We start from the raw sequence: 25,090 nt of genomic DNA, 5'->3' as shown, positions 1-25,090 counted from the left end.
GATTCCCACCGTCAGCTTCCTCTTGGCATGTTATTCCCTATTAACATCTACCCCACTGTAAACACTCAGCAGACTGTAGGTTGAGACATATTACCAGAGTCGCCGCAGGAATCAAGAAGAGCCAGTAGGACAGCTTTCTGTGCTTATTTACTCTGGCAGTGTGCGACACACAACAAGGAGAAAAGTAATCTAAGTGACTCTTTAAAACTGTGAATTTCCAGGGGTTGAGTTTCTTTGAATGAAAGCAGAGAGGTGGGATCATGTGACCAGAAACAATAAGCTGCGCATATAAATGAGACGCCTTCAATTCTATTGATATGGGAATGCTATTGCTGCTGGCTGGGTGTGTCTCCAAGGTGTGCTCCCCCTTAACTTTTGTTGAATGACTGTTACAGCTACATGCAGACCTGCTTTCTCTAGTTCATATTCAAAGCCCATGAAGCTAGTTGATAGGGCCTTCAGAGTCACTATTCAGAAAAGCAGTTTCACTAAAGGTCTGTAATAGCCTCATTCACCTAAACTGTATTTTGATTACAGTATGTGAATACAAGATTTTATCTTTTTTGTTGCTTATTTTTTGTTTTTTAAATAATTATTAGTAACATTTTTCACATTAAGTACATTCAAATTAATACTTCCATAACTATTGCTATACTATATTGTATATATGTATAAGCTATAGTCAGTGCGCCATTCAGTGCAATATGAACTACAATTATTTGTCTAGATACAATCCATAATGATATGCAACTTTACATGTATTGTATATTGATTACTATGTATGGCTTTGGTATGAACCACAAATGGCTGCTTATACAGTTTAACATGGAAATATTGAGTAACTTGTGTATTTGTGGCTGTTAAGTTACAAAGAAAAATACCAGATTCCTCTTGTGCAACACATTTACAGAACTACAGTACTAATAACAATAGTTGCATAATAATTTCCCGTCAAACAAATGAGTTAATATGTTGTGGGTTTAAACGGACGCGTTTCACTCAGTAGTGGTCAGAGCAAGAATGTGAGGAAGCAGTTACATGGACTGGAATGTGTAAGTAGTACCATATGGTGGGAGGCACATTATTTACTTTAGACTACAAACATGTCCCCCAGCGGTAAAAGCATGCTGATTGATGGAGCAGGACCCAACAAAGTCTTAACTGTTTATTGATGGACAGACTCATTTTATGTACTTCTAAGCTCTCCGGAATGAAGAGGAGGCACAAATGTAGCTTCACACATGTACTTCTGCACATATACAAACATTTACAGTGGTGCACTTTCTCCTAAGTTAAACAATGTACACAGATGTAGTACGAGAAATACATTCAAGACTGTCTTTTTAAGACTGCTTTGAGGCATATTTTGCTTTTTTTTTTTTAAATTTTGAAATGTAACAGGATAGCTGAAAAAAATACCACAACACATGAAATAACCCATGAAAAATGTGGACTTATCTCTGAGTACTGGTCCTATCAGCTTTGGCACATAATTTTGAAAGACCCATATAAGGTAAAAATACGTATACCACCACATTTAGCTCTCTGTGGTACTTTTTTACCCTACATGCTTTTTTTTCCACTATAGGATTATTGTGAGAGCCTCCATCTTAATATTCCATACAGTGAAAGCACCCCACTGCCCCACCTCTTTCCTAGACAATTATTGTTATCCGACGGAAATCATGCAAAGTTTTGGCCAAGTCTAGGAATTCAAAACAGGAAAAGCAAAAAGTGGGAAGGACAATGTCCTCTTTCTGTGACAAAGTCTTCCAACTATGGTAATCATTTTACTTCCTGTTCCCATGAAGTCCTTCAAAGACATGCAGTCTGTCTGTTAATCATTTTGCATCCTGTTCCCACAAAGTCCTTCAAACACACGCAAACTCCATCACTCCATCAGTAATGGCGCCCCATATGATACTGGAAATGACTTCTGACTGGTTTATTATGGTTTGAGAGCATTTGTGAAGTTAAAAAAAAGTCAAATGGGGCCCTCCTGTGGTTGTACACCTCACACTGCAGAAATGATAAAAAAAAAAAAATCTGTCAGCCAGCATTGTTGGCCGTGAAGAAGGGTCACCAAAGTCCACCAGTTAAATACCACCAAAGTCCTAAATTAGACTTTGTGAGTCACAAAATAGATTGCATTGTTAAGACTGTGAGAACTGATGACTCAGCCTCCAAAATATTAGGCCTGTATCTGTTCATCCTGAATTTCTGTGCAGGCAAATAAGAACAAATAGATAAGGCTTCATGCACAGAGAGTCACACACGTAAATGACTCGTCCCATAACAGATAAACTAGTCTTCTTCCAGATACAACCCTCTGTTTGTCCTTCTAACAATTACAGCTTTTTGGGTAAGACCTCAGCTCACAACTAAGTGTGTTTCCCTCATATACATTCAGAAGAAAACTAAAAGGCCTGCTGTGATTCAGTGGTTAATGAGGACAGAACAAAGAACAGAATTTCTGATGTTATGTCTGAAATTAGAAAGCAGCATGGTCCTTCACAGCCTGATGCACCCTGGCTTGAGCTCTGAGAAAGCAGAGAAGGGGAGAAGACAACCACTGAGGGGATGGACTCAGAGAGAGAGACATAAATGGAAAGATGCGAAGAACAGAGGACAGACACTCTGGCAGTGTGTCACAAGCATCCTCACAGCCACTCACGCCAAGGTTACTGCGATGGAGATATTGTAACGCAGCCAGAGGCCTTCGTTCCTTTAACAGCCTGTGGAATCGGATCAGGTTTCCTGCAGCTGCTCCAGCTCCATATGTTGGTGGAGAAGCTCTGGGGAAGAGCTGCGTGCTCGAAAGGATGGAAGAAGCCCTGAAGCAAGTTCCAGCAGTCATACTGTTCCAAGTACCCAAATACTTTGAGCTTTGATGGAGAAGTAGAACATAAACAATCTATATTTCTAAATTTTTTAAAGGGGACCTATTATGCTTTTCCTTATTTCCAGTCATATATATAATGTTATGTCAGATGTTCATGTTAAAAGTGGCTAACATGTCAATTAATGAGATAAATGTATGTAGAAACAATCCCTGTGTGCAAAAAGGTCAGGCTTCAGACTCCTCTGAACTGTTGGTTTCCATCGTTTTTTTTCTACCTTCAGCGTGAGCCGACATCGGCTTGTGACAGATTTCTTTATATGGTCATCTGCTCCACACACAACGCGCCAGTTCACTGCTGCATTCCACCAACATTATGGCAATTTTCACTTGTTTTGGGGGTAGTCATGTCAAGCCATAACTCAAGTCGAGCTGACACGCTGTGAGTGTTTTCCATTACACAGCACAGCAAAGAAAAATAATTTGTTCACCTTTTGGAGGTGTGCTGGTCATCTGCAGCTTTTCATCAAACATCATCATCTGTCACGTCCTACCAGGACTTTTTCTTTTTTTGGACTCTTTGTGTTTTTGTTCTTTTGACTTCCTTGGTTTTTGTTATCCTTCTGATGCCCTCAGACTTTTTCTGTTTTTAGTTGGACTTTTTGTTGACCTGTTTGTTTACTTTAGTTCCTGTTTTATTTTGTAATATTACCTCCATGTGTCTGGTCCCTTTACTTCCTGTGTTTGATTATTTCATGTGTCTCACCTGTGTCTCGTTTCCCTCACCTGTGTTTCATTTGCAATCACTCCCTGTGTATTTATAGTCCAGTGTTCAGTTCGGTCTTGGTCAAGTTGCTTCTGTTCTGCTTTTGTCCTGCTTCTGTCCTGCTTTTGTTCAATGTTCCTGTGTCTCCTGTGTTTTGGTTTGCTCCGATGACTTTTTGCTTTTTCATTAAAAAATATCTGCATCGGATTGTCCCTGCCTACCGTCTCATTTGGGTCCACCTGCGCCACTCACCCACCCTGACAGCCTCACTGTGGCTGTTTCTGCTTGTACTATTCCTCCCTGCATTATTTCTAATCTGGTGAACAAAGAGCTCCAAATATGTCCATATCTTCTTATTTTGACTGTTATGTAGTGCTGCTAACGTAGCTCTGCTAATTCAGTGAGGAACTTCACTCACTTCCTGTAAATTCTTCACAATAAAAGTCTCCCATTATTTAGTCGTTTGAAAGGTTTTAATTTGAAGCAGTAGAGCAGGAAATGTTGGGTTTTCATCGGCGGTAACTTAACACAACTCTTATATGGCTGTCTCTCGCAGGCTTCCAGAAAGCTGGCCCATCAGAACAGAGCGGGAGCATCAGGAGGGGGGCCAGGGGGAGACAGGAGCTAAAACTGCCTGTTAGAGACAGAGGCTGAACTGAGGGGTTGCATAAAGGGCCAGTATAAGATAAATAAGGAGTTTTTTGAACTGTGAATCATGTAAAGCTACTCTAGTGGAGTCCTAGAAATGAGCATAATAGGTCCTCTTTAAGATTGATATAAGTGACATTGCTATTTTCCTGCTTGTTTATCAAATATTTTATGGAGGCAAGATGTATGATTAGCTGTTAGAGTTTGACAAGCTCACAAAATACAATAATTTGGATTGGAATTTACTCAGATAACTGGCATAGACTAAATTACATTTTAGTGATGATTAAACTATTTTTCTGGGTTATTAAACACATACAACAGTGGTTATCCCATTAAACTTTGTTTTTTGTTTTGAAAGGACTCTTTAGGAATCTTGAAAATGCTATATATATAAAATCAGAAACATTATAGTATTTTCAAAACAAGCTCATCCATTTGGCCAATTTTCACATCATATTCTCACAGTACTTGACTACCCACTATTTAGATTAGCATATTTTACGATACCATTTGCACTTCAGTGATGCTACTATTCAAATAGTCAATTTAAATATTATCTTGGTACCTTTCATTTTCATAAAGTCATGTGACACAGTCCCTCTGAATTATGTTTAAGTGTTCAGCCTGAGTCTCCTCACACTGCGTGTGGAAAGTCTACATTATCCTGTCTGTTCTCGTATATGAACTCTTCTAAAAAGAATTGGATTTCCTGCATCAAGTCCTCACCATGTGCAAGTGTTGCAGCATCAAATGCTGGTTTATTTTTTTCAATATGGTGTTCTTGGTAAGTAAGAATTGTGTGCATGCAGTTTATTATTATTGATAGTAGTAGAAATGTTGTTAGTATTGTTGCTGTTATTATTATCAAGAATAAATCTATTATATCGTGTTCTTTTAAAAAGGACAAAACCTGCTAATTCCTCATGATTTTCAGATTTCTGACTAAACTGATTCAATAGTATTTGTTTTAGATTCATATGAGAGAAGTGAAAATTTTACAAGGAAACAATCATGATAAAATGGCCCATCTTAATACAGCAAATTATTGGGCAAAATCTGCATCACTCTCAGGGGAATGAATGGTTGTCTAATAACTGCTTTGAAGAAGTCTACTATAACTGCAATCCCTCATGTGTCTGATATTATTACTTTATGCATGGAAATGCAAAAAAGACGCAGGGGAGTGAAAGTAATCCGTAGCATCATTTGAAAGAGAATTCATTTGTCCTTCCAACCGTATCAAACACATTCATATTAGATGGTCTCAGGGGTCTCGGTAGATGGGCTGAGCATGAGGGAATGGTAACAAATATGGAAGATAATCAGCATGACTCATGTCGGGATGAACTAGCAGGGGGTCCAGCGCACAGGAGCCCAGCATGCTAGTGGGGCCTTCGATGTGCAATTGCGAAAGTCCTGATTAATAATTGGTGTGGGTAGAATGGCAATCCACCAACACAGAATACCTACCCAGTGTTCTGTTTTAATTGTCAATTTAGAGAAAATGTCCTCAACATCCCTTTTTGTCAAAAATGGAAAATGACAACTGTTTATCAAGCAAAATAAGACAACAATTGAAGCTTTCAAGTCAGTATAGCTCTCTATACCAGCTTTACACACAAAGAAATTTCATATACACTGCCTGGCCAAAAAAAAAGTCACCACCTGGATTTAACTAAGCAAATAGGTAAGAGCCTCCTATTGATAATTACTGCATGAGCGATTATCTTTCAGCTGGCAACAAGTTATTTAACCCCAACTGATGCAATGAATAGCTTCTCATTTCTTAAACAACCATGTCAAAAGACACATCCCGTGATCGTGGAAAAGATGTTAGTCTGTTTGAGAAGGGTCAAATCTTTGGCATGCATCAAGAGAAAACATCTAAGGAGATTGCAGTAACTACTAAAATTGGGTTAAGAACTGTCCAACGCATTATTAAAAACTGGAAGGATAGTGGGGAACCATCATCTTCGAGGAAGAAATGTGGTCGGAAAAAAATCCTTACTGATCGTGATCGGCGATCACTTAAATGTTTGGTGAAATATAGTCGCAGAAAAACAACAGTAGAACTCAAGGCTATGTTTAATAGTGAAAGTAAGAGCATTTCCACACACACAATGCAAAGGGAACTCAAGAGATTGGGACTGAACAGCTGTGTAGCCCTAAGAAAACCACTAATCAGTGAGGCTAATCGGAAAAAAAGGCTTCAATTTGCTAGGGAGCATAAATATTGGACTCTGGAGCAATGGAAGGAGGTCAAGTGGTCTGATGAGTCCAGATTTATGCATCAGGGTAGGAAGAGAGGCAGATGAAGTGATGCACCCATCATGCCAAGTGCCTACTGTACAAGCCTGTGGGGACTGTGCTATGATCTGGGGTTGCTGCAGTTGGTCGGGTCTTGGTTCAGCAACATTATGTGCCCAAAGAATGAGGTCAGCTGACTACCTGAATATACTGAATGACCAGATTATTCCATCAATGGATTTTTTCTTCCCTGATGGCACGGGCATATTCCAAGATGACAATGCCTGGATTCATCGGGCTCAAATTGTGAAAGAGTAGTTCAGGGAGCATGACATGTCATTTTCACACATGGATTGGCCAGCACAGAGTCCAGACCTTAACCCCATTGAGAATCTTTGGGATGTGCTGGAGAAGGCTTTGCGCAGTGGTCCGACTCTCCCATCATCGATATAAGATCTTGGTGAAAAATTAACGCAACACTGGATGGAAATAAATCTTGTGACATTGCAGAAGCTTATCGAATCAATGCCACAGCGAATGAGTGTCGTAATCACAGCTAAAGGCGGTCCGACGAAATATTAGTGTGTGACCTTTTTTTTTAGGTGGAGACTTTTTTTTTGGCCAGGCAGTGTATTTTGAATAAAAAAAATAAAAATACACATTACGTGGTGTTACAAGTTGGGTCCCTTGAGACTAAACACTCAGGGGCCAATAGAGGTCTTAATCTATTTATGGTCACTGTATGTCCAGTAGAACATCAAGCAAAATTCCCATCTTGGAGATCAAATATCTCAGAAATCTAAGTGCAAACAGCGAAAAAACTTAGCAATGTGCTCATGGACAACACAATATTATATAGAGTAAGGTGAAAAATAAAGATAAGTAGCAAGATTAAAACAAGATAATATACAGATACAAAAATGTCAAATGCTAAAATTACAGCAGATAAGATAAGTATGGGTGGCAGCCATATTGGGCTCCACTGCAAGTTACCTAAGCAATGCATTCATATCTACTTCATGGTTTTTCAGGCATCTGGGGTTGCCCTCATCGTTATCGGAGCGCTGCAATACTCCACGTACTCAGAGATGGGCTCGTTTGCTGGGAGCAGTCTGTCTAAAATTGCTATAGTCCTCATTGCAGTGGGTGTCGCCATTGCCCTCATCTCCTTCATGGGCCATATTGGGGCATGCACTAATAACTTTTCTATGGTGGCTTGTGTAAGTATCATAATACTCCATAATGAGTTTGAGATTCTGTCCTTATATATTTTATCAAGCATGTCTTTGTGGGACAATGTACAGAGGATGTTTGATGTCAATATTTTGATTCTGGAGTTTTTCCAAAATGTGGAAACGGTAACATCCAGGAGAGATGTTTCAACAGATTACTAATCACAATTTTCCTCATTCTCATCTGGTGCGAGATATAATCAAATCTGACTTTAATATGACATGTAGGTAGATTGTTGTAAGCAGTACCAATAGGGTCATAACTCATGACTGAACTCTACTCACTCTGTTTCTCTATGAACAAGTTCGTCTGTATCTTGTTGGTGATCATCATTTTGGAGATACTCACAGGGGCCGCCTTTTACATATTTCGCAGCAGGGTGAGACGCGCTATTTCTGAGATTGAGATCAAAACATTTGTAATGCTTCTCAATGTATACAACAGGAGGTGGCTTGCTGATCATAAAAAATATTTTATTTTCTCTGTAGGTTGCCCTCGTACAGATGAATAGTGGTATCAACATCAAAGCACGAGGGGCGATCTATGAATACAAGCCGGAGAACAGACATGCAATCAACAGAATTCAGGAAAAGGTGACATGTAGAACTTTATGTTTTGTATTTGCAGGAAACATTTCATAGACTGGAGAGAATGTGTTGTCCATGATGGTATACAGGTCTGGATTATACCACTGGAGGGCCCAGGGGTAAAAATAAGCCCTCTCCCACTTTCTGTGCATTGTTTATGTATTAGCTAGTAATTATATGACAAAGCAAAAAGAAAAAAAGTCAAGAATTTGCACCATGAAAGCACAATATCACTGGCCTTAAGATAAAGAAGTAGTCAGGTAAAGTAGTAAAGAAGAAAAGAAAATAAACTCAGAATCTATCAAACATTATTTTTATAGCATAGCTTTTGTACAAGTTTGTGCAATTCAAAGTGCTTTACAGCTGACTGACAAGCTGATTATAAGACAGAAGAAATGTAAACAGTAAAATAATTTGAGAATACTGCACACGAGAAAAAAAAAAGATGAAAACCAATAAAATAAGAATGGGATAAAACTGATGACAACAAAAGACAACAATTTTTTTTTTTTTTATATTCAGAAGACCTTGAGGAATAGAGGCCAAGATGATAGTTAAACTACGACATGGCATATACTGTAAAAAAGAACCTAGTCTTCAGGTGATCAAAGTTAATTGTGGAAATTAAATTTTGGAGGAATATGTCTTTTAGGTTTTTGTTTTTTAAATTTTGATAAATTAATAATTTTGGATCTGTAAATAACATCTAAAAGAGTCAAAGCAGTAAAATTTGACATACAGATGGATGATTCTCAGTCAAAAGATGACTTAAAATATTACAAAGGGAACTTTGGGTCCCTCCAAAGCACAGCTGAAGAATCTCTCATTATTGCAGTGTACCATGAGTAGACGGATCCACTTAAAGTAGATGCAACGTTATTGCTTGTGTGCCATCTTCATGTTTTGGAAACCTTTTTACAGTTCAAATGCTGTGGTGCAGACACCGCCACTGACTGGTCCAGAAGTGTGGGTTGGGAAAACCACGGTGCCATGCCAGATTCCTGCTGCACAGTGAAGAGTGAGGGGTGTGGAAAAGACAAGTCAAAAGTACACAAAGAGGTCTGCTGGGAGATATCATCTCAAATTCACAGCCATTTTATTCTCCTCTCCTTTCTGTTAACACTTGCTACAATATTTTATGATTGTGTGTTCCCTCTTAGGGTTGTATCCAGGCTATCAAGCTCTTTCTGTTGAAGAATCTAGTGATGGTCGGTGCTATCTGCATTGCTCTTGGAGTCACAGAGGTAAATCACTGTCACTTGGTTTCCTACATCTTTCAGCATCATGGATTTTTTTTCTTGCACGTGAGAATGTCAGTTAGAATGTAAATCCAAGACATTTGTTATATGTCATCCCCCTCCCTTCTGTATTTTTAATGAACCAACAGCAACAGAAATGCCAAAACATTGTCTTTAAAGTAGAAAAAGATCACATTTGTTCCCTTGCATGATTTAGTCATTTATTTAAATTTATTTAAAAGATATGTATATGCTGTTTCCAACGTTTTTCATGACCATGTTTTAATGTATGTTCTTTATAAGGAATGGTAAAGCACTGGTAGACATTTGAAATGTAGAGGATGGCATGAATGATAATAAAGCCTATCTCGTCTGCTTTGCCCCAGGTAGTGAAAGCCAGAATTAATTAGAATTTACTGAGAGAGAAATGAACCTTTTTAGCTGTTTTTGAGTTTATTTGCTGCCAGTAACATATAACCTTTTACCTGTTACAGGTTTTTGGATTATTAGTTGGGGTGTGCTTGTGTCTGCACATAAAACGAAAAAGCTATGAAAACCTCAGCTGATGCGCCTTCGTGTCCAAGCACAGATGTCTTCACACATCTCTAAAAGGGTTTTTATGTTTTGTTTTTGCTTAAATTGATCTAATTGGTTTGCTTTTCCAATGCTTCATTATATCCAAACTGCCTTTTCTTCTCATATGTGACATAAAGATTCAAATGTAGTTGATAAGAAAATTATACTGTATGTGTGCACTATGTATGTCAATGTGTGAGAAAACATCTAAAAAGCATCTTATTGCTGCTTGTATCCTGGCCAGTTGTGACTGTATTTTTACAACAAATATGATGATCTATGACATTGATAATATTTGTTATGATAGTTACACATTTGAATGTCATGCTTACTATGCTAATATGCTCAATAAATGTGTGACACAGTCTGATTATGTGATTGTGTTCTCTGTGGTCATTCCACAGTCAGGTATCTTGGCGCTTTGACTGTGCATCTTGCCTGTCTGTGTGGCAATATAACAGCAACTCCCTATAATAAATGACACAACACATCATGTAATATGACATCTGTATATTATTATTATTATTATTATTATTATTGTTATTATTATGTTTTAGATAATGTTGTTATTGTTATTAAATCAGACTACAAGACTACATTTCCCAGAAATCCTCTACAGGAAGTGAATCCGCTCTCTAAATTGTTCCGGCTCGCCGCAACACGTAAAATAGCATGTGTGCAGCAGTAGCTCAGACAACTGACTGAAAAATACAAGTTTATCAGCAACCCTGAGAGTCAAATCAAAGGTAAAGACTATGTTTTTCTGCAATATTATTTATTACCTTATATATTTCCACTAATATACCTACTGTATAACTTAGGAAACTAACTAACAAGCTGTATGTTGGTTAACCAGTTAACGTAGAGTATTTAGTTCAGTCGGGGCAAAGTAAGCTACTTGGCTGAATATTGTGGTAAAATATAAAAGTTAACTAAGCAAAAGTAAAAAATATAGAGCCTTACTTGCTTAGATACTGGAAAATAAAAGAATAACATAATATAAAAAGTATTTAGCGTCATTAGAGGATATTTGAAGTGTTAGCTAATCATTATTTGGAGAAATATTTATGTTTTGGTCCCTCTTCTCAGCCTTTTTCCAAGCAGCATGTCAGAAGCGTTAATCCAGCGAATAAAGGAGCTGGAGGGAGAGCTGGAGAAGCTCAAGTCCCAGCTGAAGGAGACAAGTGAAGCTGGAGACGACATGGAGGTGAAGTCCTGTCCATCTCTTAATGAGAACTCAGGCTGCAACAGCACCAGCAGTAAAAAGGGGAGGAAAGCTGGCAAGGAGCGCCCTTTTGACTTTTCTGCACACCCTCGGCGCCATGTAGCTCTGCGTCTAGCCTACCTGGGATGGGCCTACCAGGGGTTTGCAGTTCAGGAGAACACAGATAACACTGTGGAGGCCAGACTCTTCGAAGCTCTCCTGAAGACACGGCTGATCCAAGACAGGCAGAGCTCCAACTACCACCGGTGTGGTCGTACGGATAAAGGAGTCAGTGCCTTTTCCCAAGTGAGTTCTCTGATGTGTTGATCTTGTGTTCAAGAGGATGCCAAAGATGCCAAAGACTGATACACACATACTCACCTTCAAGACAATATAGTGGCCTGGATGGTTAATGTCTTACACGAACACTAGAGCTGCAATGATTAATAGATTAATCAATTAGCTAACAACTATTTTGATAATCGATTCATCACTTTGAGTCATTTCTTAAGAAACAAATGTCCAAATTCTCTGATTCCAGCTTCTCAAATGTGATTATTTTCTGGTGTCTTAATTATTCTATGACAGTAATGATTATCTTTTGGTTGTGGACAAAACATGACATTTGAGAAAGTCATCTTGGGCTCTTGGAAACAGTGATAGACATTTTTCACCATTTTCTGACATTTTATGGACTGAATAACTAATCGATTAATCGAGAAAATAATCATTATTTGCAGATATAATGAACACTTAATTGTAGTTGTAGTAGTTGAGTGAACTTCTCTTTCCCCCCAGGTGATAACCATTGATCTGCGCTCTACACAATTTTGTGGAGGATTGGGTGTCACGCTCCCTGAAAATGTTGATGTTTGTGCCAAGACAAAAGCTGCAGCATCTGAGCTTCCATATGTGAAGATGCTGAACCGAGTTCTGCCTCAGGACATCAGGATCTTGGACTGGGCCCCAGTAGCAGAGGGTTTCAGTGCACGCTTTGATTGTCAGTCCCGCACGTACCGGTACTACTTCCCCCGAGGCTCCATAGATGTAGCGCTGATGGCGGACGCTGCGAAAAGGTGGGGGAAGACACAAAATCATAAACACTGATGTCGCTTGTTGCAATCGCTGTTCTCATTTGAGGCTCTCTTGACCCTTGACAGATACGAGGGAACACATGACTTTCGCAACCTGTGCAAAATGGATGTAGGCAACGGAGTCCTGCAGTTTGAGAGGACCATCCTGTCAGCAACAGTCAAGCCTGTACAACCTGAGCACATCTCCAGCACAAACCAGTACGACCTCTTCATATTTGAGATCAAAGGACTGGCCTTCCTCTACCACCAGGTATCAAAAATAAAACAGAAATCTCAGCGCTTTTCCTCCAAAATAGCCAAATACTGACAATTCAAGACAAGAGGAAATTAGGAAATAAATAAATAAACTATTTATTTGAATGTAATGTTTTAATGTAGAGGAGATGGATTTAAATGTACGCTATTAAGAAACAGTCTCTGATATCATTAATCTCTTGCCAGATATGAGTTCTTTGAGTTATGACATTGAAATTGAAATTGACACTGAAATTCTTGTTGTGTTATGTTGTAGGTACGCTGCATGATGGCAGTGCTTCTTCTAATCGGGCAAAAGCTGGAAGCCCCAGAAATAATTAATCAGCTCCTGGATGTTCAGAATAACCCGAGGAAGCCCCAATACAGGTGAGTTCACTGCTGTGTTGTTGTGTATTGTGTTTGAGTTTTTGTCTTTTTTTGATATTACCGCTAGGAGCCGTCAAAGTCAGGATAAATACATCACTATGAATCTTTCTTAAACCTTTGTGTCTAGCATGGCAGTAGATTACCCGCTGGTGCTGTACGACTGCAACTTCGAAGGTGTAAGCTGGAAACAGGAGACTGAGGAGGTGAACTACGCCCTGTCTGCACTGCAGCAACACTGGACCCAGAGTGCAGTCAAGACCCACGTCCTCCATGGGATGATCCAGGGTTTGGAGGCCGTCGGTGAGATGAATTTAGACGACTGACACACTTTGACATTTTAGACTATAATAACAGGATTTTTTTAAGTGGAGCTCTGTGGGTCTAAAAATTCAGATGTAAGGTTAGCTTTTGTTAAATAAAAATAATACGAATGACACAACTATGAGACACTATAACCTCACTTTTTTGTGTGTGAAGTTTTCCTTTTACGGTACAAAGCGAGAGTCTGACTTTTTGAGACAAACTTTTGTCTCAGAGATTTTGGGCTACATAAATAAAACTGACATCCTGATTGGCAGGAATGATGTGGATGTTACACTATACGGTGACAAATTATGTCAGCAACCCAACTGTATTGCTGCACTATCATGCTCTTTTGTAGCACCATCATACTCCTTCCAAAATAGGGTGTTAAATTAATATTTTAATGCATTACAAGCATTTAATACATGAAACATGTTGGTAATACAATTTTTACAAAGTGATAGTACCATCATACCCCTGCTACCCATTACTTGTTTCCAAGTTATGCATCCTTTAAATATTTTTCTTAGTCTTGAACCATGGCGCTGATTTGTTTGAGTGACTTCACTTTACATTTGTGTATATAAATTGTTTCACTCCTCTCCATCCACAGGTGGAGTGTCCTCTAACCACTGCTGGCTACTAGAAGGCAGCAGGCAGAGAAACTACCGGCCTTTGCTGGAGCGTCCATGCTGCGAGAGCCTGGAGTCCCGGATAGACCATTTTGTTAAAAGAGGCAGACTGGAGCGGGAGGAAGGGGAGAATGGAGGCGAAATGGTCCACAGAGGAAAAAGGTCCAAACATTCCCACAATTCCTCCAGTCTGCCTGTTGTGTCAGCGGTGTCACCTTCAACCAAAAGTACTGATTAGAAAGCATAAGTTAAATATTTTTCCACAGTAAAATGGACATGCCAACGTTTATTCTGTAGTGTTTTTATTCATGCGAAAACATTGTATTTACATTTTATTTCACATACATTCATTCACATTTCAATTCATACATTTATTTCAGGAAACAAAACGCTGGATTAACTTTTTTATTTCATAAGAAGTGTACCAACTTTTTCGTTTTTAAAATGTGTGTTTCTGTGAAATAAACACGTTTTGGAACAACTCTGAGGCTCAGTTTGGTTTACGATTAGACGGAACTAACGTCAAACTAGTAAGGGAGTCGGGACGTCGGAAGAGTTTCGAGGTGGCGCTCGTCAAGCTAAGAAGCTAGGTCGTTAGCATTCACTTCACTGCATTTCAGAGTTGTAGACAACACTATCCAGCAACACGAGAGTCTCCAACCCTTTCATCTCTGTGTGTATAGCTGAAAGGACGAAGTGAAAATGGCGGCGGTTCGTTTGCTTGTATGTTTGTGGTCGTTTTGACCCGATCAACACTAGTGCTAACGTTAGCTTGTGAGCAGTCCTGGTTGTTTTTATTTTCTTTTTAGCCTCACCACTGCACGGACTTCCTCTGTACATTCATCCGATTTAAGGAGTATCTGACACTTACAAGGTAAAGCAAAACTGCATAACATAAGTATTTTGATAGTAGTAACTTAAAAAAAATAGTCTGTTATTCTCTTCACCTTTAACCTGGTTGACGCGTTATTAAGCTGCTAAGTGTCGTCAGAGTTTATTTTGGCTTTTGGTAAAGTAGAAGCCAACTTTCCAACACTTACATCAGTTTGGCACAGAGTCACACATAAGCTGTGTGTAGCTCAGTATCTCCACAGCAGGGGGCGTGATGTCAAACCTCATGACAGCCTCGAAAAGGCTATAAAACATTTCAACTAACGTTACAGAAAAAAAAGCACCAATTCAAATTGCAGTTGAATGGTAATTATATTGGTACTATTGTGTATGCATATCTACATTATCTGTGTTCATATCTTTCATGTATTTTCAAGATGTAGATGCATTCAAAGCTTAATATTTGTCTTATTTGACTATTAATATTGTTGATATGTACAAAATAGACCCAGCTTTAGTCAGTCTACATGTTATGTTTTGTGTCATCACCATGACAGTTTTCATGTGCTTGACATTGACTCACTAAGTGACCTTTATGATTATTTATTACTGCTGGCTGTTAGGTCTTTTTTTACTCTTATATGCTCTTGGAGTTTCTATTGCCTTGTGTTTTATCGTACACATCAATTATCCGTGTGTCCGGTGCTGTCGTTCAGACTGTTTTAACTGTTTTATCCAGGCTTTGATTGTCTTTGTTTTATATTTTTCCTTGTCATATTTGTTATCTATCTATCTATCTATTTATCTATCTATCTATCTATCTATCTATCTAACAGTTTTATTACAATAAAAAAAACAGCTCGGATACATCTTGTCTTTTTTTAATTTTTTTTTTTTTTTTATGTCTTCCAAGATGTTCCTGGTGGGGCTGACTGGAGGTATTGCCTCAGGGAAAAGCTCAGTGTCTTCAATGCTGCGGGAGCTTGGCTGCCCCATTATTGATGCTGATGTTGTGGCCAGAAAAGGTGGGTGAATATCCCTCTGCTACAAACTATACAGATTTACACAGTGAATGAATGTATATATGGTTGAAATATAAATTAAAAAAATAAACTATGATCTTGGAACTGGGATTCACCTACATATATGTCTCACAAGATTGACTAAACCTTGATTGATGTAATAATGACTTTTAGTATTATCATTGCCATAATTAAATATTGAAATGGACATGAGGAGGTTTGGCCTGTAGGAAGTTTATTAAGACAGACCCTTGGAGAGAGAGTGTGAGTCATGAAGGCTGTCTCTGCTGACTGCAGGGTTGAAGTTTTAGTTATGTGGTGAAGATAAAAAGGTCACAGAAGTGGGTGAAGAGTGTGCAGCTGCATACAGGAGAAAATATAAGACATGAGGCTAGTTATATAATTTTACTCAGGTGTTTGATGAATCTGTAAGATAATTGCTGTTCTTTTTTTTTCTTTTGCTGTCACTATGTCCTACAGGATTGCAATATCTACCACAAATATATGAATAAAATACAATTAGTTTGAAACTAATTAATTACAACGGTTTCCAGTGGGGAAAATAAAACAAATGTCACTGTCTTTTCTTGAAAACAGTCGTGGAGCCGCACACTCCTGCCTATTCCCGCATCGTCTACCATTTTGGGCCGGAGATCCTGCTTGAGAACGGGGAGATTGACAGACAGAAGCTCGGCCAGCTCATCTTCACCAACGAAGAAAAGAGGAAGCTGCTGAACTCCATCACCCACCCGGAGATCCATAAAGCAATGCTGAAAGAGATCTTATTCTACTTTCTCAGAGGTGCGGAAGGAATCGTGCTTGGCTGACTTAGCAGTTAACTTTAAGCGCTGAAAAGTAGGAAAATTAACTGAAAGTGAGTCAGGGCTCTTTTGCAGTGCATCTATGGACATTAGTTTAGAGAATTTTTCTCAGCAAAGCCTTCTGCATTGGTCTCTGTGAGCTAAATATTGAGATATTTGAAAATGTAGAAGGTGAAGAGATAAAAATGATAAGATTCTGCTTCACACTAGATCTTCTGCTGTAATCATTTCATACCATAACTTTAAAAGAAATGGCCCTGACTCCCACTTTCTGTAGATTCATTCTTAAGCAACCCAAGAATGTGCCTTAAAATAAACTTCTCATACACCACTTGTTATATGTTCTTAAAAAGTAATTAACTTAATTGTGTTACCAGTTTTTTCACAGTGTTAAAAGTGTAAATGTGTTGACACTAATTGAATCTGTTACACAATGCTCCTCCTTCTCTTCCGTTTCCTTAGGGTACCGCTATGTTGTGCTCGATGTCCCTCTTCTTTTTGAAACCAGACGGCTCACTCAGTTTCTGAACCACACCGTCGTAGTTTACTGGTGAGACTACACGATTACTTTTCTCCACCCCCCCCCATCACTTTAGAGTGTTACTTTTAGACTGTTTGTTTACAGGTTTCATATTTTAAACCATTAAATATTTCGAGGTTTGTTTTTGACAGAAACTGGCCGTTAAGCCCATAGTTTTGTGAGTTATTGGATACCTCTTTCCAGCTCTCTCTGAGCCTTATTAGCATGACTCACTACCTCTGGATTTTTTTAACAGGGTACTTTGGCTTCACCATAAATAACCTCCATTGTCCGTTCCTTTTCAGTGACCCTGCCACTCAGCTATTGCGCCTGATGCAGAGGGATGGCCTGACCCAGGAGCAGGCTGAGCAGCGCGTGGCTGCACAGATGCCGCTCAATGAAAAGCGCGGCTTGGCCAATCATGTTATTGAGAACTCTGGCAGCCGGGAGGACACCCACCGCCAGGTCCTGCGGCTGCACACAAAGCTGGAGGATTCCATGGACTTCCTCTTAGTGAGGGTCATTGCTATTGCTACCACTGCTGGTCTGGGTGGGATACTGCTGTACGCAGCCAAGATGCTTTTGTCCTAACAGAGGACAGACGAGGGAGAGAAGAAATTGGTCCAGGATGTGGTCAAAGATGAGGGCATGAATAGAAAGAGGAGAAGGCAGGTCGGAGGTACCGATGCAATTTACTGTGAGATTAGTTTCACAGCACCCGCCACTACAGCTCAGTGGTGTAAGGTGCTCTGTTGGTTAACACAGACTTACATTATTGACATCACTTGCACTGACAAATGTGGTTTAGTGTGAAGGATTTTTAGGTGCAATTTCTGTTGGTTTTACTCTGAGACTCTTAAAAACATGAAGGCTATACCTTAGAGCCTCAGTTGCAGTACAAGCCCCCCCATCCTTGCTCAGTTATAAGAGTGATGGTCTCAACAGTGATTTAGAATGGAGCACAAAACTGGAAAAATCTGTATTTTGATGCATCAGTCAACAAACAGATAAAACCAATAACTGTAGGATGAGATTTTATTTAGCTACAGCTTATGAAGTTATCCAAAGGAGAGTTTGGGGTGATTGTATAGATTGTAAATAGAAACACCAGACATCAGAAAGAGTAAATGAACAACTAAAAAGTTATACATTCTTAACAACTATAGATGTCCAGAGGTGTCTGTGGTTTCTTTAGTTATCATTGATTCGGCACCAACTCTCACTTCAAACTTTAGGATACCCTGTAACATACAAAAATCCCACTGTTACACCTCATAAGAAAAAAAAGTACTAAAAAGTAAAAAGTACTGACTATGAATGATCGGATCCCTATGGATTATGTTAAGATTGTATGTGAATGACCTGTATAATGACGATGTATGATGAGAATTTATTTGACAATCCATTTTTAATGGGAACAGTGTGAATTTACATGAATTAACAAGACTTTATATTTATCACTGTATTTTCTTACACTTGAAGCTGTCCTCTGTAAATACCAAGTCTGTGAAGGTTTTTTTTTTCTGTGCTCACTCACTTGTAACTAAAATATAAGATTTGTAAGATTAGCTGCTTAATTTAAATATAAATGATCAAACACTACTGTTTTAATGTAACAAAGTGTCACATGGTGTCAATTCTTATATATCTAATGTCTTATATTTTAGTGCTGGATAAACTTCATACTGAACGATCAAACAACTTTGTTCCACTTTCAGTATTATTAAGATATTGGTCAAAAATTAGTGAAGAAGCACATGGTTCTGTTACGTATACTCAACCGATTTAGCTTTAGACCTTCATTAAGTTCATTGCAAAACAGAAAGTGACCCAGGCTGCAAAATTTTGACTTGACTAGTATGAGTCAAGCTTAAAAAACACTGGATCCTACAAACCCCTCAATGCACTTCAATAGGGTCTTTCCTCCCCAAGTGGCAACTATCACTGATTGAGACTGAAGCCAGTGCACAAGAGTACGTTAAAGTGTAATGCCACTGTCAGCTGCTAGATGCTGGCTCCAATTGACTCCCAATCAAAAAAAAACTTCTCTATAGAAATAGTAAGTAATTTTTTTTCTTCATTATGTCATTATGGTCTCATTCGCTAAATTCTTGCCCTGTTATAAGTTTGCTGGTTGTAATTTTGGAGATTATTCCTCTGTTAAAAGGATTTGAAGACATATAGTAGGCTAGGATATCTACCATGTAGGTGTTGATTGACAGTTGTGATTGACAGTTCACTCGCCTGCAACTTCGGTCCAAGGTAGCGTGTTTCCAGACCATGAAAGGCAACACCTCGCCTTCCTTATTAGAAAGATCTTGCCTCCAAACAGAAAAGATGGCGCCCTGACTGTAAGCAGCAGCTCTGGGCTTCAACAGGTGACGTCACACCTCGCTACGTCAATCTTTATATACAGTCTATGCTTTCCTCAGACCTTCCTTGCCTGTTGAATTTATTTTAAACCCTCCTGTTTATAACCCAGACTCTCTGGTAAAAATCTCGAAGCCCAGTCTAACATAACCCTGATGACATCACTATGACATCATCAGGGTTATTTTCTCCAGCTTCACAAAGCTCCTTTCAGAGCCACAGAAGACGTACAGCTGTTTTCACACGTTGAGTAGAACTCCTATAAGTACGCTGATCCTCATATGTCGAATCAGTGGCAAATGGAAAAACTTGCAATCAATTATTCTTTGCAACAGACATCGGAATTGCTGATATAATTAGAGTCATATAGAGGAATGTCTTACTGGCAGGTCTTCAGGACAAGATAATAATGAACTTGCATTAATGGTCAGCTGCGATGTCCTTGCTCTTTCCACATATGTAGACATGAAAATTGAGGCCCACAGGCAGGCATGGTGACATCATCCTGGCAATGAGGTCCCACTAGCCTGCGTGGCTCACTTGGCTCCTTCTAAAGCCCCTACTGGTCTGCTCTTTGTTTTTATCAAGCCACAGCGAATTAATGCAAAGTGACTCTTGCTGCGGTGGCGGGGGGGCAGTGAACCACAGCTGCATGGTCACACATTTTGGTATATGCTGTATATATAATACACAGAATCACAGCCACAAACACAATTTAATTTTTTTTTACACATGTTCATTCAATACACACAATTGCCTTTATAATTCACACAATCACACTGTTACAGCCAGAGCCGTGATGAACATGGTCTATTCTTAGATTGTTCCTTTAAACTTGGCTCCGCTGTGATACAGGAGGGTAACATGCTTTACTGGGCAGCCAGCTGTTCAGCAGAGATTTTCAAAGTGTGTCTTTTCTCAATCTCTTTCTCAGACACAGACAGAGGCCAGATGCAGAGCGTGGAAGGAAGACTATATCTGTACCAGCAAGTGTGAATGCCCGAGGCAGAGAAGGGTGGCAAAGTCTCAGTCTGAATATAAATTGGGTTTAATTCTGAATGTGTCAAGCTAAAAGGTGAAAGTCTTAAGTTGCCTTGTTACACTTTGTAAAAGTGCATGGATTCAGGCACAACCTGCTGCTTTATTGTGTGTTGTGGATCCTCACCGGGAGCAGAGCAAATCATTTTCTGATGGCAGGGGGTAAAGACTTCTATAATCTCACCATCATGTTCAGAGAGTTGGCCTACGGCACCACAGCGTGTCGACATTTTGGAATCTCCTGTCTGAGTGGTTTTTCATCATTCCCCCCGCCCACTGCTGTCAGGGAAGGTAAAACAGCTTGAGCAAAGGCAAACAAAATAAATTGTTTTGCTCCAAAGTCTGGATAATTGACAGTCTAAACAAATTTCCAATAACTATTGCATTAGTCAACGTTGTTTTTGAGTCTGAATTGTTTACTTAAGGGGCAAATTTTTTTCATCACCAAAATGAAAATACGTGCTGTCCTAGAGGGTTATAAGCTTTCAGTATTCATCATGGGTTGTTTAAAACAATTTAGTTATGCCATTTTGGCGAATTATCAATGAATACAAGACATTCACAGTCATTGTTTTCTTTATAGACACATTCTAGCATATTTATGTATCTGAGTGAGTGTGTGTGTGGAGGAGGGTGATTATAGTGTCTATGTAAGAGCAACAATGAGATACCAAAGCTGGTTTCAATCTAAATGTTAAACCGTCTAGACAGTTATGGTTCACCCACACAGGTGTTTTTACTTATTTGATTAATTGGACCATATCCAATTAATCAAACCTCATGTAATTCCCAACATAGCTCCACTCAAGCAAAGGTCTAATTAGCCAGAGAAAGTGAAAACTTATACCAAATGATGTCATTACATGACCCAGTACATTCGTGATTTCCCATAGGCCTTTTTCAGAGAAGATATTTTGACTTGTCATAGTAGGAAAAGCTAATCATGGCTGAATTCCTTTTAGCTGCTTCAGTTTCAGGATCCTGGTGCTGTCCATGCTGGCTCACTGTCACACTGTCATGACTTACTGGGACACTTGGAGACATTGTTAACGTCATTAGTAACAAAAAGGCCCATTATGATAATTATATAAGGATTAACTCTCCATGTCAAATAGGACTTAGAAGTCTGATTGTTTTGACTAACTCAAGTAAAAAGAGAACTTTTGATCATTTCAGACAGAAATGTGAGTTGTTGACAGCACTTAAGTTGTTCCCTATCCAGTTATGAGCAATGCTACAGTCAGTCTGTTTCATATCATGATAATTTTGTCAAATTACATCTGACCTTTATGATTAAGTCTTTACAGCCAATCACAATAAAGATGCCGGTCAGAGGCAAGCTACCCAAAAAAGTGGATCAGTGGTCTTCAAACATAAAAAGGTGTGTTTGTTAAAATTGATTATTTCCTTGAGTTGATCATTGAACATTGAGCATTTAAAAGAATAATAAACAAAAATCCAAATAAAGTAGTTATACACCAAATAACAACATTTATCCCCAAGACATGTTTTTCCTGTCCTCCTGCTCAGCGGTTCTGTAGCTCTGTGTGGTTCAAATGAAACTACGTCTGCTCCGTTTGGAAAAAAAGGAACGATGATTTGTAATCAAGACCAGTTCCAGTAGTGAGCTGCTGTCATTGGTAGGGCAGATAGTCTACCAACAGATTTGGTAAATTTTAGTCTTTTTAAACAGGTAGTTTGATTTTGTCAAAAATCAGGGAGGGGCTCAGAGTACAGTGGATGATTCAGACATCTGTCAAGACATTTCTTGTGCAGCTACAATGTTTGATTGCACATAATGTTGTAGTTAAAACATAAATGCTAAAAGTGTTTGTTTGCAAGAGCTTCTCTCTATGCTCACCATTTTGCTCAGACAATAAATATCTCACTGTGAAAAATCAGCATAGAAAAGGCAGACCCCAGAGTATCAGAATGTAAAGCATCCACAGCTTCCACATTTATGAATCTGTTACATGTGACAGATTTTTTTTCATAATTGTCACAGTATGTTGTTCTCTCTACTTCCACTCTGTTCTTGAGTGAAAGAGCTTGCCCTTACTTCAACAATTACAATTATTGTTCAAGTCTTCATGTGGATTAAACAAACACAGAGGGGGGTTTCATCTCTCTGGGGTTGACAAAGGTCTTTCTGCAAAATAGTGAATGACGCAGAAAAAAACAGAATACATTTTTTTAAAGTTACTACAAGGAACTTTCATTTTGTCTTGATTTTGGCAGCTGCTGTGGACAAAAGCGGTAGTGTTTCCCGGAATGAAGACTGCATTTCCCATGACCACCACTACCTCATGTCGTAAAGATCTCAGGCTAGTGCTCATTGCCTGCGTTGGTTGGGTTGGTTAGGTTTAGGGCGAGAATATCAGGGTAAGCCAATCAGAGGCAGAGTAGTCCATATCTTGCCAAGAAAAGCAGTGAGATCCATATTAACGCGGTAATGTATCTGTTTGTGGCTATGTAAGATTAATAACTGTAATATGACAATGGTGAAAGAAAACTTTATTTTAGTACTGTCCATACACCTAGGTTACATGTAAGGCTGCATTCACACCAAATCCGGCAATGCGGCACCTTCCCGCAGGGTTGTGTGGGGGTGTGGGTGTGTTTACTGGTGCTTTAGAATGTAACCACCATGAAACAATCAGAAAATAAAGTTTTATTTATCTGATTCACAGGTTTGTTTTCACTACCATCGCTCCCGCTCTTCAATCACTCTCTAGCTGCAGACCACCACTGCTCTCTCACTCTCTCACTCTCTCTCTCTCAGCTCGCTCGCGCTCTCTCTCTCTGTTTCTCTAGTCTTTTTTGAAATGAGTCGGAAAGCCAACAATCAGTCTAACTTTAGTTTTAGACTTATCAAACAGAGAGAAATGTCCTCCCCTTGTCCTAATAACGTCTTTGTACTCCCTCATGCTGCAATGCTACATGTAATGTAAACGTAGGCTCTTCCAGTCTGCGTGCAGTAGATCATTTCATCTGATTTTGTGGGGAATCTGACCGAGTGGCAGGCATTTAGAATGATTATATTGAAATATCCAATCTTCTCGCTGATGATCTTGTTTGCTTATGTAGGTCAAATAGAGGCATCAGTGTTAAAATGAGACTGTTTTGTGACCAGTTAAAAACTCCTTGTAGTTGCTTTAAAGTATAAAACTCTTGAATTACTGTATCTCCTGGAATTTTGTGATTGTCTAAGATTGTTGATCTCTAGTTGAATTTGTGAGTTATTAGCTGATGAGAGCCACTTCATGGAGAGCCATGTGATTGATATGATATTTTTGACCAAGGCTTTGGTCATTATTTCAACAAAAATAAAAGAAAGAAAAAAATCTATAAAAAGAGCAATGATGAAAAACCCAAAAAGTCACTGATGTTCCCACTCTCTTGAAGCACAACAGGTCACAAATGCATCTCGACACCGACGGGTAGAATAAACAGGCCTGAGCAACTGTAACGACGATAGTGTTCTTGAACTCTGGCATCTAGTGTCACGCTGAGGAAGGGGCACTCGCAGTGCCTCCGTAGCCCGTTGTCAGGCTGCATCCAAGAGACTGCGGTGAGGTGAAGAGACAGGCAACACGCCAGCGGAGCGTCCCCAGCCACATGACTCAGCCTGTCCCTGCGTGTTAGCCCTGGCTCAGTCAGGGCCATGAAGGAACAAGGCCGTTGGTCTTGAGTCACTGACACACTGGACAGTCCCCATATCAAGCATGATGATGGGGAAGGAAGCGGGGGAAGTATTGCATGCTGTCATGTTCTCCCGAGCACTGGTATTACCAGGAGTAATGTGCATGGGTGCATACATGCAGATCTACTACAATGCAAGATGGTGATTTTATATAGGCAGATGTTTGTCCTCCTGCCACTGCAACCTGCAATATGTGTAGTGATCCTTACTGTCACTTTATGTGAAGTTACATCTGATCACAATGTTAGATTTTGACCACAAATGAATAGCCTTTTTGCTCAATCATCCTATTCCTTTAACTGGTTGTTTTTCTAATGCTCTAAGGTAGACAAGCAACACTGGAACATTAATGAGCAATAGTGATTGCATCTGTGTGAATAATATGAGAATAATAAAAGGTATAGATGTTCATCACAGACTGTATGAATGTTTATATTTGTGCCTTTGTAGAACTCTGGCTGAGACATTTGCCAGTAATGTCAGTTTCCAGATTTAGAGGATTTCTGCAACAGTTCTTTAAAAAATAAGGCTGGTGACATTTTTTAATGTCACCAGCTGTCACTTTAAAATTTTTCAAAATTTTAAAGTGACAACGTGTTAGTTCATCTCTCAATACTGTCCACCTTTCTGTGGCTCTCAAGCCCATTGATTTCTAAAATAGCTGGATACTCTAGTTTCTCCCTAACATTACTCAAACAGTAAGGAGTAAATGGTATATTTGTTAGGGACTATTTTGACTTATCTTTTATGCCAAAATGATTGAGCCCAGTTACTAAATCAAATTTGGCTCCACC

At 39.2% G+C, this 25,090-nt stretch overlaps 3 protein-coding genes across 3 annotated transcripts; all 3 read left to right on the top strand.

Moving 5' to 3' along the window:
* The first annotated feature begins 4,729 nt into the window (after positions 1–4,729).
* Positions 4,730–10,487, top strand: LOC121887145 (CD63 antigen-like). The gene is made up of 7 exons (XM_042397743.1): positions 4,730–5,040; positions 7,535–7,723; positions 8,041–8,115; positions 8,225–8,329; positions 9,245–9,382; positions 9,484–9,567; positions 10,056–10,487. The coding sequence occupies exons 1-7, from the start codon at positions 4,984–4,986 to the stop codon at positions 10,125–10,127; spliced, it is 720 nt and encodes a 239-aa protein (XP_042253677.1). The 5' UTR covers positions 4,730–4,983; the 3' UTR covers positions 10,128–10,487.
* Positions 10,488–10,766: 279 nt separating this feature from the next.
* On the top strand, positions 10,767–14,473 carry pus3 (pseudouridylate synthase 3). Its single transcript, XM_042398426.1, has 7 exons — positions 10,767–10,883; positions 11,227–11,647; positions 12,140–12,417; positions 12,502–12,685; positions 12,947–13,056; positions 13,184–13,356; positions 13,973–14,473. The coding sequence occupies exons 2-7, from the start codon at positions 11,243–11,245 to the stop codon at positions 14,227–14,229; spliced, it is 1,407 nt and encodes a 468-aa protein (XP_042254360.1). The 5' UTR covers positions 10,767–10,883; positions 11,227–11,242; the 3' UTR covers positions 14,230–14,473.
* Positions 14,474–14,553: 80 nt separating this feature from the next.
* Positions 14,554–18,306, top strand: dcakd (dephospho-CoA kinase domain containing). The gene is made up of 5 exons (XM_042398427.1): positions 14,554–14,865; positions 15,736–15,847; positions 16,442–16,645; positions 17,128–17,215; positions 17,491–18,306. Exons 2-5 carry the CDS (start codon positions 15,736–15,738, stop codon positions 17,774–17,776), a joined length of 690 nt encoding a protein of 229 aa, XP_042254361.1. The 5' UTR covers positions 14,554–14,865; the 3' UTR covers positions 17,777–18,306.
* Positions 18,307–25,090: the final 6,784 nt, after the last annotated feature.

This window comes from Thunnus maccoyii, chromosome 20 (genome assembly GCF_910596095.1).
Source record: "Thunnus maccoyii chromosome 20, fThuMac1.1, whole genome shotgun sequence".
Lineage (NCBI taxonomy): Eukaryota > Metazoa > Chordata > Actinopteri > Scombriformes > Scombridae > Thunnus > Thunnus maccoyii.
This window is presented reverse-complemented; position numbering and strand designations above follow the sequence as displayed.